This window comes from Amia ocellicauda, chromosome 4 (assembly GCF_036373705.1).
Source record: "Amia ocellicauda isolate fAmiCal2 chromosome 4, fAmiCal2.hap1, whole genome shotgun sequence".
Classification (NCBI taxonomy): domain Eukaryota; kingdom Metazoa; phylum Chordata; class Actinopteri; order Amiiformes; family Amiidae; genus Amia; species Amia ocellicauda.
The window spans coordinates 19298254-19318025 of NC_089853.1; the positions used below are offsets into that span (position 1 = coordinate 19298254).

At 48.8% G+C, this 19772-nt stretch overlaps 1 protein-coding gene across 2 annotated transcripts in view; it reads left to right on the forward strand.

The window, feature by feature from the left end:
* igdcc4 (immunoglobulin superfamily, DCC subclass, member 4) overlaps positions 1–19772 on the forward strand; it is a 48865-nt gene that overhangs the window by 14823 nt on the left and 14270 nt on the right. For both annotated transcript variants that reach the window (XM_066701251.1, XM_066701252.1), the window contains exons 2-6: positions 3264–3590; positions 7487–7628; positions 15728–15861; positions 19156–19290; positions 19548–19700. In XM_066701251.1, the coding sequence (XP_066557348.1) occupies positions 3264–3590; positions 7487–7628; positions 15728–15861; positions 19156–19290; positions 19548–19700 (891 nt within the window). The remainder of the gene's footprint in view (positions 1–3263; positions 3591–7486; positions 7629–15727; positions 15862–19155; positions 19291–19547; positions 19701–19772) is intronic.

The window sequence follows — 19772 nt, forward strand, 5'->3', positions numbered from 1 at the left end:
TCCCAAACAGACGAAAGGCTCGTGATGAGAGGAGCAGTGCTGCACAGGGGAGCCATTAACCTGCGTACGAAATAAACTCTTCAAGTTACGGACCAGCAGTTTGAATGCCTGTATCCCCCCCCAAAAGCAATCAAAACGGTCTAATCAAGCAAACGATTAGTTCTGTCAGGGGTATAGTTTAGTATAGCTGAGTCGAGAGAAGGGAAACCAGCAGACTTTGCATGGAGACTGCAAATTGTCATACAGGTAGGGGATCAAACCTTGGATCAAATGCACCTTGAAGCCGTGGAAATGCTCAAGACCTTTCAATGATCTTATGAATATGCCACTGATAACAGTACTAGGTTGGTTTAGTAATTGAGAGAGCTCCAGATAAAAAAAAAAAAAAAAAAAAGACCACAGCCCTCCAACACCTGTATGGATGGACTGTCCGTTTTGCCACGTAGTAGTAAATCCCTGTGACTGACCGGTGCCTTAGAGCATGTGGATGTGAGAACCGCAGTGTTGTCGGTCCTACCTGGAATCCTGTAGCTCTGTGGTTAACACTGAGGGCTGCCACGTGGGAACATGAGGACATGTGTAAGCAGAGGGTGCAATGCCAAATCGGGAGAGTTTAAAAAATAAAATAATGCAAGCCTCCAAAATTAACATCATCCTCACCCACAAAACAGACTCTGGTTGCGACGCTTTGTTGAGTGATGTTTCTGGGCAGAGGTGGCAGAAGCGAGAAAGCTTCCACAAGAGAAATGTTTTTGCCCCTGAAGGAAATTAATTTTTGAAATGGAATCTTTGTGTCCTGCACGAGGCGCCTGACAGAACGCCCGTGTCACACACAGGAAGTGTCATGCCGGGCTTTATGAGGAGCTAATTAACCACACCCGGGAGTAATTAGACACAGCGAGATCATCACAGGCTTAAGGGTAATCAATCAGACTGGGAGTTCTGCACAAGGACAGTGTGGAAAAATCACATATCATCCTGAGAGCTGTGCAGGCAGGCCTAAGGGAAGAAACTTGATATCCCAGGAGGGTTTTGTTTTCCTTTCAGGTAGTTGGCAGGAGCTGACCTATTTCTGTGGGAAGGCAATCTCTGTGATTTGCTGCACATTGTTGAATGGTCCAGAGAATGTGAAAATTACAGGTGAAGGTCTCAAGCCAGCGGATAGGGCTCTCATTGGGGGAAGGGAATAGGGGGTGGTGGCGGTGGCGTTCTGTACTGCAATCTGCCCCGGCCTCATGTCTCCCTCCTGTCCCCCCCTGCCCCTTCCCCTCAGTCACACGGCGTGCACAGTGCGGTGCAGTGGCCAGTCGCTGAGGGCAGCAGACAGGGAGCCATGTGGCTGGAGAGAAGTGGAGTGGGGTGGAGTGGACTGTAGTGTTGATAAACTCCTTGCCAAGTGAGGCCGGAAGACGTTGTGTCTTTGGAACCCTGTCAAAATAGTCTGGAGCAGGTCCACCAGAGCGTGCGAGAGACGCTGTGAGCGCATGGGAGCATGCAGCTGCCCGTGTGCGTCTCTGGGTGCATCTGTTTGCACCTCTGAGTGTATGTGTGTGTGTGTATTTGTGTGTCTGTGAGTGTATGTGCATCAATGAGTATATGTGTGTATTTGTGTGTTTGTCAGGGTGTGTGATTATTGTGTGCTGTTTGTGCCCACACAGCCTGCTTTACAGTGCACCCTGCCATTAGCTGCACTGTTTCCAGTAACACTGTAGTGGTGTGGGAGCTGCTCTTCCTGCCTCCTGAAGTATGATTCTGCATTCCCAGCTCCACAGTGCCCCAATGCCAGCTGAGCCCCGTTTCTGCCTTCAGCTGCACTCCGGGGCAGAACCCGGGGAGTCCGTTGCCCTCGCTTGCTGGGCATTCACAGCACCAGCTTCTCTGTGCCTCGACTGCAATCACATCCCACCCATCCCCCACCATGCGACACGGAGAGCACAGCCGCTGTTATGTAGCTCTTGGATCCCTTTAGGCCTGTGACAGGAACTGTGCTAGTGTGGCATAGAAGGCACACTAGCACAGATTGACTCCTTTATGTCAATGTCTCTATCACATCAGTCACTGCAGGAAGATGGGGGATTACAAATATATATATTCCTAAAAGTTTGTGTATGTTTTATCACTGTGCATTTTCACAACTGCTAGCAAATATGCTACATGTGTGTTGCTTACAGCGGGGTTTAAAAGATATATACGACCAGCATAGGGATATGAACTTGTGCAAGGGCCTGAGCTCGGGGATGTCCAAGGTGCATGTTTGACTTTGCTGTATTCGATCTGGATTTTGTAACCGAGCAGTAATTGCTGATTTGAGGGAAACGTGTTTTGAAGAGAACAGACTTGCGGAAACTTTTATGTGAACGGGAGATTATACTGCACTGCATTTTACACCACTGTTTATCTAACTAGATCTCTCTCTCTCAATTCAATTCAATTCAATGCAGGCTTTATTGGCATGACATTTGTATACAAGTATTGCCAAAGCATGTGATATAATTGATGCATATTAACAGGAAAATATAGATTTATAGAAAATAAAGTAAAACAAAAAAATAGAAATAAAAATAAATACATAGATTAAACATCATTAAAATAATAAAAAGAATAAGAACATCTTTGAAAATGGTATGATTAGGTACATTTCAATACATACAAGTAATATATATCCTAGTAATCGTAATAATATATATGAGAAAAAACTAGACCTCAATAAAATGTTCCTTGTTCCCAGTAAAGTCCCCCCACCCCCACCTTAGAAAGAAGCTCTAACACTGCCCCCCACTGATGCGCTGATCCTATATCAGACTTTGGGCTTTGTGGCTGCCCCCCTGCTCCCTGTAGCAGTGAGCCTGTGCGGTTGCAGGCTGTCCACCCATTGTCCACATTGTCTACCCATTGTCCCCACGTTGTCCCTCTGGCTGTGGCAGGCAGACACCTATTTGGCTGCTATACCGACATGCTTTTTCTTTTAGTATGCTGGTGGCCTGATTGACACTCCCTGAGGCACTGAGGGTCAGGCCCAGGTAGCTGAAGCTTTTCCTGGAAAACCATAACTCTGGTCTTGTCCAGATTGACTGTCAGGGCCCATTTCTGACAGTACTGCTCCAGCAGGGCCAGGTTCCACTGCAGCCCCTGTTCTGTCGGCGACAGCAGCACCAGGCTATCTGCGTAGATCAGGAACTAGATCTCTGTGTCATGGAGAGGTAGGGCAGGGGGTGTCAGACTAGTCCAACAATGTGTCCAACTCTCTCTCTCTCTCTCTGTAGATAAATCCTTCTCTCTGGAGCTGAGCTGTGGCACCGGCCCAGTCCAGGTGGTTCTGGAGCCAACCCAATCCCTGCTGCTGGACTGCGAGCTGGCCGCGGTGGACCGGCCAGTCAATGTGTCCTGGGTCCGAGACGGGCTGCCTGTGGTGGACAGCGAGGTCCTGCGCGTTCTGCCCAATGGCTCCCTGGCCCTCCTGCCCGCACTGCACGAGTGGAGGATGCTTGACCGCGGCGGGGGGGGCGCCAGCGTGGAGGGTGGGTACTCCTGCATCTCCACCAATGCCTTCGGAGCCGTCACCAGCCGCACTGTCATGGTGCACCTGTCCAGTAAGTCCCGCCCCCACAGCCGCCGCCAGTCTTACAAAATCGGACAGAAAGAAGTGTGGATGTAGAAAATAAAATAAAAGATAACTGTTCTCTGCATTCTATCTGGGGTCACTGAGCACATTTGTTGCACTTGATCATGACTCATGAACTGGCCTGCCTGTTTATTCACTGGGACGCCGAAAGACTTCACGTTTGTTTCCATGTGTGTGCGTGCATGTTTGTCTTACAGAACACATCAGCTTCAAATTATCCACTTGAATTACTGCGATGTAATACAAATAAATAAATAAATAACTAGAAAGCAGCAGTCATTTTGAAGTGCAGCGAATCTACTCTGTGGAGGGACGGGGGGAGGCTTCCCGAATGCAGGCCTGGCACCGCGCACTCTACTGCCAGCATGTCTTCAGAGGCCCCTGCTGTCACGGTTAACGCAGCGCACCGGTGCTCAGCAGTGAAGCGCGCCTTGCTCCCCCTGCCCCTGGCTACCTGCAGTAGGCCAGCTGGGCTGTGCTTGGCCCAGGTAAAATCTGCAGTCATCTGGCAGGAGATTAAGGCCCCCTGTTTTGTTTTCCCCCCTCTCCACACACCTGTTTTGCAGCTGTCATATGCTTATTATTTTTATGAGATTGCTCTATTGACCAGGGGCCAGCGTGCATTGTGCAAAGAGAGCAGTCCGGGACAGATTTGCATGACTATTGCCATGTCTTTCGGGGACTGTAAATATTTAACTTGCTCACATGCAGTTCTCTGCTCATGCTCCTCTCCAAGGCTCCGGGGGGGGTGTCCTGAAAACCAGGTGGCTCTGGTGCACGTGAGGCGAATGCATCTAACTGGCAGCCGGGTTACCAAACTCCCCTGCGTACAGAGACACACACTCCCTGCCGCAGTATGCATCGAAGTTGCAACATGGACATCGTAATCTCACCCACACAGTTGTTTGCGCTGATCTATTGAGGGCGACTTGTCCGCTGTCTTAACATTTCAATTGTTATTTATGTGTACATTTATGTATGTATGTATGTATTTATTTATGTATTTATTCCTTCCTTCCTCTCTTCCTCCCAGCCTCACACACGCACCACAAGCACTGGAAACACATGGCTTTCTTGCATAGCTCTGACGACACGTGTCACCCCCAGGATGTGTGTCCGTGTGTGTGAGTGTCTGAGTGTGTCAAAGAGTCAGTAGGTCCAGCATATCTCAGGTTCTGGTTAGAGATCCACGCATCTGCCCCCTCTAGCAATAATGCACATCAGCATTTATTTACTTATGTATTGTTGTATTTATGTATAGATTTTTTACTTCTATCCAGATTCAGCTGTAAATTTCCATGCTTTAGAATTGCACCGCTGCGTGTGTAGCATTGCACCGTGCTCCCTCTCCAAAAGCGGGGCCTGGCAGCCTCTGCACAATGGCACTCGCATCCCTCCCTGCATCCCCTGCACGGCCGCTGATTCTGCGCCTGCTTTGCACAACTCTCAGTACCGGGGTCAAGCTCAGGGTGTGCTTTTGGGACGGCCCATTATCGCTGTCTCTGTGCGCACTGCCTGTGTGGGACACCTGGGGCGAGGTAGTGTGCTGTCACGGAAGGCAATTGAAATGGAGAGTGACTGGTATTCCCATCTGCTTCCCAGCGCTGTTGGAAAATCAGGCCGATGTGCCCTTTACCTAGCTAGCCCCCCCTGCTGCCAATGGGGCAGGTGATTTGCTGGGGTTGTGTGTCTGCACGGCTGCAGTGTCCGCAGGTGTAAATGCGATTCATTGTCCTGTGGGAAGTTAATTCGAAAGCCTGCCTGAGCAGAATGAGAAAAAATAAAGTGAATCATTTGGAAACACTTAAATCACTCTGGGTGAAAAGCACGCTGCCAGAATTCCTAATCAGCTGGGCCCTGCTGGGGCTGCTCCAGATCAACTACACCAACCAGGTTTTATTGATTAACTCTGTGATGTGACATTGTTTTGGGGAGGTCTTTTTAAATTTATTTTATCTTTTAGTATTGTGTGCAATAATTTTGCACTATTTTCCTGCCACGGACACAGGCACATGTGTATACACACACACACACACACACACACACAAAAATAACAGTATACTTTGAGATCTGTAGTGATGGCTGCTAACTGTGGTCAGGGGAGCATCGTAAGAGCCTTCTGAACATTCCTCCTTTTAAGCATCTTTAAAAACATCATTTCCCTCCGGAACCACAGAATAAATTGCCACATGAAAAAAAATCCGGCCTCTCTCCTCGTTTTCAGCGCAGATGTTTTTTTTCAGGCAGTTTTACTCATCCTTTACACCAATCCTCTGTGGAAGAGGAAAGTAAACTGTAGAACTGAGATTAAAGTTCGACAGCATTTCTGGTTTTCAGGACATGAAAGCCGTTTAAATCTCTGGTGTTATTCCACACATGGCCCAATCCCGGTCATCTTGCGGTTCCCGTGGACTGCTGACCAGGACAGCAATGGGGCTGGAGTGAAAATGCAAATAGAAGTTATGTGTTTCAGGATGAAGACCAAATCAGGCAGTCTGCATGTCTGTACACCCCCCCCCCCCCGCCTCTCCTATTTTCAGTTATTCTTAACAGCTAGAAACCAATTAAATATTTGAAACTGCCGGTGTGCCTCTCCCAAGAGAGGAGTGGAGGGACACACCTGTGTGAGACAGCAAAGAGACGGCTGTATAAACAGGCTGCTTTCCTCCTTCCTCTCCTCCTGGCTATGGGAGCCAACAGATTGAAGGGGAGGGAAAAAAAAAAAACTTTGGAAGGAGGAGGACAGATGTGGTGCCACGCTGGCTTGTCCTGGGCTGCTGGTCTGTGCAATCTGTCTCACCAAAATTCAGGATGCAAGTCAACAGGGAGGGAAAGTAAAAGCTTCCAAGTCCCAATTGTTCACTTTTTAAAATCTGCAAACAGTATAAAACATAAATAAAAATAGTCTCCAGCAGCTCTGATTCAGCCCACTGATGTCACAGCGCAGTATGAGGAGGGGAGGCGGACAGGTGGATTGAGATAGAAGCATCAAGACTGTCTGCCCTTGTACAGCAGCCAGTCTCTTACAACCCACTCCCTGACGGATTTAGCTAAAAACATATATATGGTATATTGTGACAGATCAGCTTCCCTTTATGGTCAATAAATCTGAAAACTCGCACAACCAGATATAGTTGGAAGTGCCGGGGTGTGTATTTATTGACAAAAAAACAAACAAACAAAAACCTAACCCGTCTCTGGGCTCTCAAATATACCTCAAAATGAAAACAACTGGCCAGGGACAGCTATGTCAGTTTACCCTGTAACAAAACCCCTTTGTTTCTGCCACCAAACCACACTGTGTTTGTCTTTTCCCTTAGACTCTCCTTTGTACTTCCTTCTCACCCTCCCACCCCCCTCAGGCTTTTTAAATAGTTCTCCCCAAGTGTATTCAATTATCCTATTACCCCAATTAGACCACAGCCAATTAGAGCCTGAAGAGGCTCTACCAAGATGGCCGCCTCCTTTTCCAAGGTGGAGTTTAATAATTTAATAATTTATAATAATTTAATAATTTATATATATTATGTGAATGCAGTGGAGTGGACTAGAGACAGTGCTGCAAGTGTGTCTGCTGCATGTGTGACAGGACAGTGTTGTGTCGGTGTTTGACAGTAGAGCGTTTTGTTGAGTATGTTGTGTGCAGTCGAGAGGAGAGCTCTGTGTCCAGGGGTGTGTTGTAGCTGAGAGTACTGAGTTCGAGAAGCTGTGTGTGAATTGTGAATGACAGTGCTGTGTTGTGCTGAACCTGTTGTATGTGGTTGACAGTGCTGTGCTGTGATGAGCTGAGTGTGTTGACAGTGCCGTGCAGAGCACGCTGTATGCCACTCCCAGCTCTGTCCTCATGGCGTCTCCTCTCCACAGGTCTGTCCCGCTTCCTGTCGCACCCGGAGCCGCATCGCGTGCCCGTGGGGGGGGCAGCGAGGTTCCAGTGCCACGTGGATGGGCTGCCAGCCCCCCTCATCACCTGGGAGAAGGACCAGGCTCCATTACCCGCAGAGCCCAGGTCAGAGTCCCACCCACAATGTCTGTTTCTCTCTATTAAAATGCACTGTTTGCTAAACCACAATGTTTCGCTCGGTGGCCCCTTGTTTGTTCAAACCTGGGGTGTCAAACTCTCTGCAGGCTCTGAGAAATCTGTGGATACTGTACTATTTTAAGCTTGGAAGTGTCATATTTATTTACAGTTATATATTTATATAAGCTGTAACCATATAGAGACTGCATTAGATATAACACCCCACCTTCAACCGTATATTCACATTTATAAACTAATGAACCCCCAGATAACATTGAACTGAATATGGAAGAATACTGTCAATGCAAATATGTATTTAATGAAAGTGACGGTGCGTCACAAATATCCAAAAAACACTTTTTTAAACACGTTTTTTTTTACTTCCCTCCCTTCATCTCTCAAATGGCCTCAGGTAGTTTGTCATCACTTATTTTCCCCCCAGCTCTTTACCCTTCAACTCACAGGGGCCTTCACTCTGTAATAGCCACCCTCCAGGTTAGGTCACCTGAGCAGGACTTGGTTGTGGTTGTTCTTGCACGATGGTCAGTGTAAAATCCCATAGAGATGGGAAGATTTATGTTTAAAATAAAATGGGGTCTGCTCAGGTCAAGGATTGACCTGCTGAAGGTGTCAGGAGTTTGGCATTCTCTCCCCTCAGTGCTGGATGTATCAGGCTGGCTCCAGCGATTACGTGAGATCCCGGCATTGTTCTTGGCACATCCCTCATAACAATGGACCACTGCCAAGGTGTTGGATTTGGCAGGGTCTCCTACAGCACCATAAAATGAAAGCATGTTGGTCTCAGTGTAGCGGCCAGTGTTGGTAGCCGGTGGATGCAGTAAGTGCGCGCAGTCAATCGGTGCGGTGTGTGTGCATCATGACATCATGGGTAGGGAAGTGTTCTGCTGTGTCTCCCAACGAGAGGAACCAAGCAAAGTCAGTCCCCGACTTCCTGAGGACTATAAAGAGCAGGGACAAACCACAGGGGGTGAAATTCAATTATTTATGTTTTAAAACAGAATTTCTTATAATTTAATTATCATATTATATGTTATATCATGTACACTCACCTAAAGGATTATTAGGAACACCTGTTCAATTTCTCATTAATGCAATTATCTAACCAACCAATCACATGGCAGTTGCTTCAATGCATTTAGGGGTGTGGTCCTGGTCAAGACAATCTCCTGAACTCCAAACTGAATGTCTGAATGGGAAAGAAAGGTGATTTAAGCAATTTTGAGCGTGGCATGGTTGTTGGTGCCAGACGGGCCGGTCTGAGTATTTCACAATCTGCTCAGTTACTGGGATTTTCACGCACAACCATTTCTAGGGTTTACAAAGAATGGTGTGAAAAGGGAAAAACATCCAGTATGCGGCAGTCCTGTGGGCGAAAATGCCTTGTTGATGCTAGAGGTCAGAGGAGAATGGGCCGACTGATTCAAGCTGATAGAAGAGCAACTTTGACTGAAATAACCACTCGTTACAACCGAGGTATCTAGCAAAGCATTTGTGAAGCGATAACACGTACAACCTTGAGGCGGATGGGCTACAACAGCAGAAGACCCCACCGGGTACCACTCATCTCCACTACAAATAGGAAAAAGAGGCTACAATTTGCACAAGCTCACCAAAATTGGACAGTTGAAGACTGGAAAAATGTTGCCTGGTCTGATGAGTCTCGATTTCTGTTGAGACATTCAGATGGTAGAGTCAGAATTTGGCGTAAACAGAATGAGAACATGGATCCATCATGCCTTGTTACCACTGTGCAGGCTGGTGGTGGTGGTGTAATGGTGTGGGGGATGTTTTCTTGGCACAGTTTAGGCCCCTTAGTGCCAATTGGGCATCGTTTAAATGCCACGGCCTACCTGAGCATTGTTTCTGACCATGTCCATCCCTTTATGACCACCATGTACCCATCCTCTGATGGCTACTTCCAGCAGGATAATGCACCATGTCACAAAGGTCGAATCATGTCAAATTGGTTTCTTGAACATGACAATGAGTTCACTGTACTAAACTGGCCCCCACAGTCACCAGATCTCAACCCAATAGAGCATCTTTGGGATGTGGTGGAACGGGAGCTTCGTGCCCTGGATGTGCATCCCACAAATCTCCATCAACTGCAAGATGCTATCCTATCAATATGGGCCAACATTTCTAAAGAATGCTTTCAGCACCTTGTTGAATCAATGCCACGTAGAATTAAGGCAGTTCTGAAGGCGAAAGGGGGTCAAACACAGTATTAGTATGGTGTTCCTACTAATCCTTTAGGTGAGTGTATATAAATATATACGAAAAAAGAAAGCATAGCGTTTGCTCATTTAATTAAAAGGTTAATTAGAAAGTTGAACCTTTTAATTGAGTGAATACTGCACTGTCACATTGTTTGGTTTGACCCACAGGTTGTTTTAAGAGCAACTTTCAACTTTCAACACGTTTCGTCACTTATTAAATGCTTTTGTGACCAAAGTCTTTGGATGCATTGCTGCCCCTTGGGGCTCTTTCCTGCCCGTGTGTCATTAGTAAGAGCCTGTGTTCAGCATTTGGTGGCAGTGTGGTGTGGGAGGTGCTGTGTGTTGGATGTGCAGGGCTGGTGGATCGGTGTGGTGCGGCGTGGCGGTGGCAGGGACCTCTCCGCCAGTAGGGCAGCCTTTTTCTCTGGGCTGAGCAAGAGCGCAGCAGCGAGAGTCACTCTGAGTCAAGCGAGTGTCGTAATCTCTGTCCGGTCACTTAGGTTCAGAGATAACGTAGCTGCCCTCCCCTCTTGCTGTATAGTTTGGGATTGGGGGGCAAAGGTCACAGAGGGAAAGTTCAGCCCCCTCACGGCAGGAAGCACCGTGGTGTGCGAATGCCAAAAGATGCTTGGAAGCCCAGGGGGGAGGGGCAAGGAGCTAAAGACGGCCGTTCTCTCTGTTTAGATTGAATTTTAATAAACAATTTCCAAACCGTGACTGTGCATGTGTAATAGTGCTGGAGTGTTATACAAGGTTGACCCCCAAAGGCAGGGCACTTGCTCCAGTATGTCCTGTCCCGTTCCCCCTCGCCCGTCACAGAGTCACAGCCCCTCCCCTCAGGAGCAGCATGCTATCAGTTTGTGCTTAAACACCGCTCTTCAGACAAATGTCTTTATTATTGTTGTTGTGCATTTTCCTTTCCTGAATAAAAGCGTTTTACAGATGTTTAGCGCAGTCCTAAGGCATAGCCTTGGTTTATTGTGCTAAAATGCTTTTTTGCGAGGGGCTTGCTAAACTAACAGGATGTGGCTGCCCTGCTTGAGGGGGAAGCATGTTCTGCTGGCGCTAATCTGCAGTGTTTGCATGCGCTTTTACTGCCATTGTTCAGCCCTGCCCAGAGCATTGTGCAGCTGGCTTAAATGGTGTTACAGCTGGAGCCTGAAAACCCCACTCCTGGAGCTTTTTCCGGGGCTCGGTGCGGAGAATCCGCGGGAAGGGATTGGGGAAGGGAAGTGGTTGACCGTAGAGCAGGGCGTGTCCCGACCCTGTTCCCGACAGGAAGCAATGTGGTGTGTGTCAATTCCCCCCCACCCAGGTGCTCAATTTGGGCACGGCGGGAGTAGCCCTGGGGCTCAGTCTCCCCTGGAACCCAGCCCCAGTAATTAGGGTGGGATGTGTGCGGGTGAACCCTAGTACCCTGCGCCCCAGATTTCTTCTCCAGAGAGCAGCTGCGTTGGAGTTATTCTCCTGCCCCCTCAGCAGCAATATTGATGGGAAGAGTGAGTGCAGAAGCCCGAGCTTCCCTTAGTGCGCCACTGAGGTACTGCGCCTAGATCCAGCCTGCTTGTCTTAATATGCCACAGATCTGTTTTTATTAAATTCAATTTATTAGATTTTGTTGTTTGTTATTATATATAGATTTTCATTTAAGAGGGTTTAAACAAACTAATAATATCTGGTTATAATTCTGGTTGGAATGATTTATTTCAAGGGACAGTAGTAATAATAATAATAAAGATGATGATGATGATGATGATGATAATCCTGTAAGAAAACAGTAGTCTGTGTGTTGTCACATGCAGACTAATAATAATGATGATGATAATAATAATAATAGTGAAAGACCGTCCCCATTCCGCCCTGTATGACAGAGAGAGAGCAGCCGGCGCTTGAATGCGGATGCTGTAATGGCAGGAGCAGTGTGTGTGGGAAGAGCGCCATTAGTATTCCAGTCAGATCGTCGGCATGCTGGCTGTCAGCAACACTGCATGGCAACTGGTGGGCTGTGGGCAGGGGGATTTGAGAGAGAGAGAGATTTGATTTCTAACACCTTTTATTTTACAAAAAACTAACAATAAACTAAACACAAACTAGAAACACTTAAAAACATGAACTATACGTCAGACATTATAACCCATCCAAAACCCTCAATAAAAAACACTGAACATGTGCTACCAGTAAAAGATTAAAATAAATGAAAACAGTTGGTTGGAATGTTCAAAGTCAATGGCACAGAGGGCCTCCCTGACCCCCCACATCTGCAGAAAAACGTCCAGGTCTCCCGTCAGGCTGTAGAAACTGTAATCCAGTCGCACTCTGGAGCACACGAGAGACCTGAAGAGGGAGAGTGCACACTGCTGCTGCACGCACTCAGTCCTACTTCTCCTACTGCTCAGGATAGCCAGCTTAGCCTGCTCTACTAGAAAGTTTGCTAATTGAAAACCTGTCTGTGGCGCTCTGTACTGCACTCCTAAAATAAACACAGTGCGAGAGAAAAAGAGGCCCAGCTGCTTGAACAGCCCCTCCAGTGCAGTGAACAGCAGCTCTAATATAGGGCAGTGGCATAAACAATGAAAATGTGTCTCTCTTCCCGCGGTGGGGGCAGGTGTCGCTCACTCGGGGGTCCAGTGTGTGTGCAAAAGAGTTTGTTGCAGTGGCACCATGCAGAAGCCTCCAATGCAGGTCTGCGGAGTGCTTGGGGAGCAGGGGGGTTGTATAGGCTCCTCTAGGCGTCTTCCTCCAGAGCCAGGTGCTCCCTCCAGGGGGTGTCGGGGAGGGGCTGCAGCTGCTGATGATGCAGCTCCCTCACACTGAGCTGGTAGAGCTCCCGGTGCTGGGCTGTGGAGACGGACACACTACACAGACTGTGAGGCGACAGAAGGCGGCCTGAGGAGCTAGGGGGGACTGAGAGACACAGATGCACAAGGGGAAAGATGGGGTTGGGGTCCTGGGGCCAGCAGCATTGTGTGAGGGCCTGGGAGAGCCGTTCCACAGCACAGAAGGGCGTTCTGCACTGCCCAGAGAAGTCTGTCAACGACTCTCAGCAACCGCACACCCAGCCCGGCACCAACCCACTGACCCCTGTTAAATCCAACAAATCCCCCAGCCGAATCACGCCGGCCTTAAGCAGGACTGACCTGAAGCTGCTGGAGAGCAGGAGTGGGCAGCTAAACACAGGCCTCCACAGCAGTGGCTCCTCCAACAGCCAATACAGACTGAAGCCCCCTACCTCCCTACCTACTACTGCTACACCTTTAATTCCGTACAATAAAAAACAGGAAGGGAAGGAAGGATATGGGGAGGTGTCTTAAGGTAAAACGTGTCTGTCATAACCCAAAAAGACAGTTTCCAATGGAGGACAGATCCCCCTTCTTGGGCAGCAGGGTCAGAACGGCTCTGCGACAGCTAATGGAGAGCAGCCCGGCCCACAGGCCCTCCTGCAGCACTGAGCAGGTCTGGGCCCAGCTCAAACTCTTAAGCTCTTAAACTCTTAAACTCTTAAACTCTTAAGAAAAACTCTGCAGTGAGCCCACCCAGCCCCGGCGCCTGGCCCTTATTGAGCTCCTGCATTGCGCAGGTCATCTCTGCCAGGGTTAGTGGGGCCTCCTGCCCCTGGACCCCATCCTGTGGGGCCTCAGGCAGACCCTGCAGAAACTGCTGCTGCTGCTCCAAACTGCCCGGCTCTGCGGAGTACAGCTCCCTATAGAACTGGGCGGCATGACTGCTCATCACCCTGCTCTGCTGCTGCCTGCGCTCCAGCCCAAAGTAAAACACAGTGGGTACATCCATCTGTGTAAGGCTCTGGAAACACAGGCGCACCATCGCCCCTTTAGCCTGCATCCCCAGCAGCTCTGACAATGGCTGCTGCTTAGCTTTGAGGTCCTCTAATACCCCCGAATCTCCAGAGTCCAGGGCTCGGTGGAGTGCCTGCATCTCTCCTTCTAGCTCCTTCATAGATTCATTCAAGCTGTCAGTCCTATGCTCAGTGTACTGCTGGCAGAAGAGCCTGGTCTGAACCTTGCCAATCTCCCACCACTGCCTCAGGGAGGCAAACCTAGGGCGCTCTTGTCTCCACCTCTGCCAAAAGAAAATAAACGTATCACAAAATATCCTGTCCTGCAGCAAACTATTAAAAAGCCAGTAGGCACTCCGCAGCTGGACAGGAGGCAGGGTGACACTCATAGTGATGAGAAAGTGGTCGGACAGGCCCGGTGGGTGTGATACGGCAGCCACCAATCAGATTGACATGATGTCTGTATAAAATGTATCCAGCCTGGCCAGTGAAATAATGCTGGAACCCGGCCTCCCCCAGGTTTACTGTTTCAAAGCTGTTTTTAAAGCTACATTCCTCTTCCCCTTGTTCTCCCTTAAAAATCCTTAATGCTTTTGGCACTATATCCCGCAGTGTCGTTGGAGACGGAGTCAGTGATGTCCTCCTCAGCAGCGCTGTCAGAGTCTGCACTCTCCACAGCCGCAGTCTCCAGGCTCTTCCTCACCAGCCCTTCTCGCAACATTCACCTTTTTAAGCACTATATCAACGGCTTCAGAAGACCACACCTGCTGTCTTTTCCTGGGCACTTTAAACCTGTCTTTTATGCGACAAAAATTATGCTTGATCTCTCGGGACAGAGCCTTGTGATGCGATGGAGCGGAGAGGCAAACCCAAGGCTAGGGCAGCCCAGCAGAGCAGCCCAACCACAGCATGGCACCAGTCACCGTGCGGCACTGTTATTTTAGTTACTTTAGTTTTATAACTCTTGTGTCCTCGAGTGACCTAGTCCACAGCTGGGAACACAGTCACATAGGGGGGTGAACTGGCACGGCTGGGATTTGTACCCGACACCAATTGGTTTTTGAAACTGGTTCGTCTCTCTGTGGCGAGTCCAGCTGCAGTGCCCTCTCCCCTCTCCCCTCTCTCCTCTCTCCTCTCTCCTCTCTCACAACCCTCAGCTGAACGTGGAGGGCCTGTGTTCAGTGTGATTGCCCAGCACTGTGATGGTCTGTGGCCCTGGCTCCCGTCTGCCTTAGCGCTGGTGGGAAAGCAAAATAGAGATCAATATTGACAATCCTGCTGCGTGAAGCAGTGGCACTCTGGCCTGCGGTGGCTGCTGCTGCTATTGGGCAAGCATGTGACGGCCAATTCTCAATGACCCAGATTGAAAAGTATTTGCTGTTTGTTTGTTCCCTCCCTCCCCCCTGGTGTTTGGATAGTTTAGTGCCCACACCAACCCCACCTCCAGACCTCAGCCAGACCAACAGTGTGCAGGACTGCCTTTTTGTCAGAGAGGCGGGCAGCGCCGGTGTTGCATACTGGAATACCTCGCCGTGCTCAAATACCTAAGCCCTAGACCAATCAGGAAAGACTATGGTCACATCTGATTGGCTCTTATATTCAATATGGGCTTTTATTTGGAAACAAACCTAGGAAGGAAAAGGTCACTGTGAAAGATGCTGTTATTAGATTGTTTATATTCTTATCTAATATTTCTATGCCCATTTTCTTAATTGTTTTGTTGGTTTCACTTATATTTGAATTGTTCAACTTGATCTCATCTATTTTGCCTGCATCTCTCACCTGTTTAATTTGGCAACTAATGTAACATATGTTAGCATTATGTAAAATATTTTAAATGAACAATGAATGAAGGAAAAAATTGCAAAGGAAGCAAAGTGAGATACCCTGGCATGCCTGTCCCTGTGGGCTTAATAGAACTTAACAGATGTGTCTTAATAGAAAAAAGGCCGGAATAAAACGTTTTATTGACTGAATTCCGGACACGGCTGGTGCTCTGCCCATCTGGGTCCTGTGCGGAGAGAGGCTGACGGCCCTGTCTCATCTGTCTGCAGGTTCATCCCGCTCCCCAGCGGCGTCCTGCAGGTGACCAGGGTGCAAGAGGAGGACGAGGGCACTTATCGTTGCGTGGCCTCCAACTCGGCAAGGAAGCGCTACAGCCAGGATGCCCAGCTCTCCGTCACACCAGGTAAGCCCCCTGGGACAGTCACTGCTCTCCCCCTGCTGGTGGCTCTTTAAGTTCGCGGCCAAGTTATGTTTACACTCCAAGGTGCGCTATTTGCCCTGGTTGTCACTCCGTGAGCGGAAGTCCTGAGAAATCTTTAAAGAAAGTGTAAATGAAGGGGAATTAACACAGTGTTTGCACAGGCTGGCCTGCGGTTCTGCTCACACAGTGATTGCATTTCAACTGCAGTGAATATGAATCTGAAAGCAGTTGGCAGACATTGTTTATCCTCCTCCTACGCAGTCAGCGGATGTACTTTCATTGTGTTGCTGGAGTTGTTTTTTTGTTTGTTTGTTTGAAATTATAATTATTTTTCCCTGTGGTGATTGCATGGCAGTGGCCAAACTCAGTGTAAACTCGTCTTCTGGACTAGCGTGCGTTACGCTGGTGGGGGGGGGTCTTGGCAGATCAATAGATTGAGTTATGGAGGCCGATCGTGCTGCTCTCTCCTGCCCACCTGGCTCGGATTACCCTCCCCGTCCGCACTGCGTGGGTCACACTAATGGAGTGTGTGGGAGACTCAAGCGGAGATGAGTGTTTTCCCTGGGCGCTCTCAGAAGCCGGGGCCAGACCCACCGGAGGGCCGCGTATTCATTACAGGGCCATAATGTGGTGTCCGACTGGCAGCCTGATTTATTTATTTTCCTGCAGCCTGATCAGATTAAGCACATCTCTGTTGTGTCTGGAGAGTTATTGGGTTTCCCATGATCTGACAGCGAGAAGTACTCCTGCCCCCAGCATGTATACCAGCGGGCTATTTCTTTACACCTCGCAAGGGCTGCGGTGGGGTGCCGGCCGGGGCTCCTGGGTTTGTTTAAGGAGACCGGTGACATGCGGAGAGACGGATCTGTCACAGAGAAGAGGTTTTATTGCATTTTTGTGACAGCTTTTGTACCCCCTTTTCTTTTCCCCACAAGATTGCAGTAGCCCAGGTGACAGTCATAACCAGTGAGCATTTATACAGAAAATTAATGTACCACTATGGCTTCCTGTTAGCTCTATCAATCTGCACCCACTTCGCATTCTTCTGTCTGCATCAATCCCCCCCGCCACCTCTCTCTCTCTCTCTCTCTCTCTCTCCCCCCCCTCCGCCCCCAGTCTGCACTAGTTACTAGTTACAGTAGTTACTTAATGAGAGAACTTCTGTGAACCAGGTCTTCCACCAGTTCAGCACCCAGTCGCTGAGGCTGAACTAACGTTCCCCAGGATGGAGCGAGGCTCTATCCAGCAGGTTTTAGAGGTCACCCTTCTATCACCAACTTATAAATACCTGAACGTATTTAATTCAAAACAATTAAGCAGGTGGTTGGTTTGGCAAATTCAGTCCTTTAGAAACCATTGGAGCAATTATCTGAATACCTTCAATCTCTCGAGTCAAGATTTCCCTTGGTTGACTTGCTTAATTGATTAATAACTCACTTGGGTTCCCAGAATTCAAAATTGGTGATTTAAGGTGACCTATAAGAGTAAGTGGATTGGGGCTCTTCAGGACCAGGGTTGGAGACCACTGCTCTAGAGGTTTGGAAAAAGGACAGAACTCTGAGGCGAAGCTGAAGTGTGTGTCTTCACTGCAGCGTGATGTTGGAGACATGGGCGGCTGCCTGTTCGTACCGCGTTTCCCTCGGCATCTCGCAGCATCTGAAGTCCATGCAGCTCGGCTCTGGCTCCACTTCAATCCTGGCCCTTTAATCCAGGTCGAGGTTCCTAATCGATGAAGTGAGCTGCCAGTCAAGCCCCCCGTCAGCAGGTGCTCCGCAGGGCTATGTTTATATACCGGGGAGGGCAGAGGCTGGCGGGCAGGGATTGGACGGCCCTACTGCGGAGGGGTGGTGCTGGTTATCTGTGTGTTTGTTCAGTATCTGGAGCTGCTTGCAGAGGCCGTGCACAGCGCTGTAGCTGGGGCTCCACTGACCGCCAGCTCATAAATAACAAGGTCGCACCCGGGCAGGCTCCTGTAGTGCGACCTGGCCACTGACATCACACAGAGGCCTGACCCATTTACTCCACAGCAGCCCTACATGCATCTATAATTGAGAGGCATTGTCGTCTTAATTATTTATTTAGATGCTTCTTTCCCAACAGTGTCCTCATTGTTTTTTGGGGAGTTTAGTTATTTTTAGATATCATATATATTTCTTACTACAACACTCTTGGAATTAATTTTGGAAAAGGAGAAAAACGTACACACGAACACACACGACAACAACAAAAAATTAACAGCACACAAAAACACAACTAGTCTGGATTAACTGTGCACAGTTCAGAAATGGATGCAAATGCCAGAGTGTTCCTCCATCTCTGTGTGTTCAAGGGTAGGTCAGTCCTCCCTGTCCTGATATCTCTGGGCTCCAGATGGAGAAGCTCAGCATCACTGTGCCCGGCAGCTCCCTGCTGGCCACCTCCTCTCGAACTCGATTGATATCCCGGGAACTTTTTACAGTAACAGTGCAGTTCCCGCTTGGTCTGGCTCTCAGCTGAATGTTGTTCTCGCATTTTCTTCCTGTGCAAAGTATGATTGAAAGACTCTTATTCTCTCTCTGACTCTCTGTCTTTCTGTGTTTCTGTTCCTCTCTCGATTCAATTCGATGTACTTTATTGGCCTGTCATGTATAATGTTTTCCAAAGCAACTACAAAAGGAGTTCAATAGAACCATGAATAATAATAATATTGTTGGGGAATAAACAAAACAGGTTTAGATCTACATTTATATAAGTATATATAATACATTTCTCTCTCTCTCTCTCTCTCTCTCTCTCTGGTATATTGCTTTACATGTGACACACATCCTTGCAGATTTTCTGTTGAAATCCGTGCACCATCATGTCCAAGTGTGTGTGGCATTTATTTATTTATTATGGAGTGTACAGGGGGGCGGGGCAGGTTGTCACTGGAACCTTTAATACTGCTTGCTGCTGCCCTCTGCTGGTCTGTGTTGTGCTGGACAGTCTCCTGCTCTGGTCTCCATTTCAGGGACAGAGTGCTGCTGTGCTCTATAATGCAGGATTCGTAGCTGCATTACTGAAGTGCAATTCAGGGCAAAAACAAACAAAGGGCCAGGCAGCCTCCAGCACACTTGGACATGGAGTTCTGCAGACAGCGGGGATGATATACAAATCTTAAATATTGGGGGATGGGGTGGGGGGCCAGAACAGGGGGATCAATGGGTGCAGTTTCTTCTAAGCTTCAGTGTGTGCCCAGCTGTGTGTCCCGGTGTGTGCCTGTGTGTCTCTGTGTCTCAGGGTGCCATGTCCCCACAGGCCCCCCCCCCAGCATGGAGGAGGTGGTGATCCTGGTGTCTCCGAGGAACACCACCGTGGTGTCAGGCCAGACCGCTGTGATGGAGTGCATGGCCCAGGCCGAGCCCACGCCCTTCGTGTCCTGGATCCGGCAGGGTGAGGGGATCGCACTCTGCTATGAAGTGGGATGTGCTTTATTAATGTAATCCCCCCCAGCCCCCCATCACTCTGCACGCAACCTAGTGGTGCAAGGAAGACATCTCCCCTCTCCCGTCTCCTCGCTCACTTCTGTCTCTGTCTTACCTGTAGCTGCCGCCGTGCCTGAGATGTTAAGTCTCCCTTCTGCTGTGTCCCAGAAGGAATTTGTTTATGTATTCACACCTCTCTCTCTATTCCCCCCCGCCATGCTGCAGACGGGAAGCCCATCTCCACAGAGGCGGTGGTCCTGGCCACTAACCTGATGATCATAGAGACACAGCCTCACCACGCCGGTGTGTACGTCTGCCGCGCCAACAAGCCCAAGACCCGCGAGTTTGTCATGGCGGCCGCCGAGCTGCGTGTTCTGGGTGAGTCAGTCTTAGTAAGGCTGGAATTATTTTTTTTCCCGTTTGTAATGACAGCCATATTTGTAATTTGTG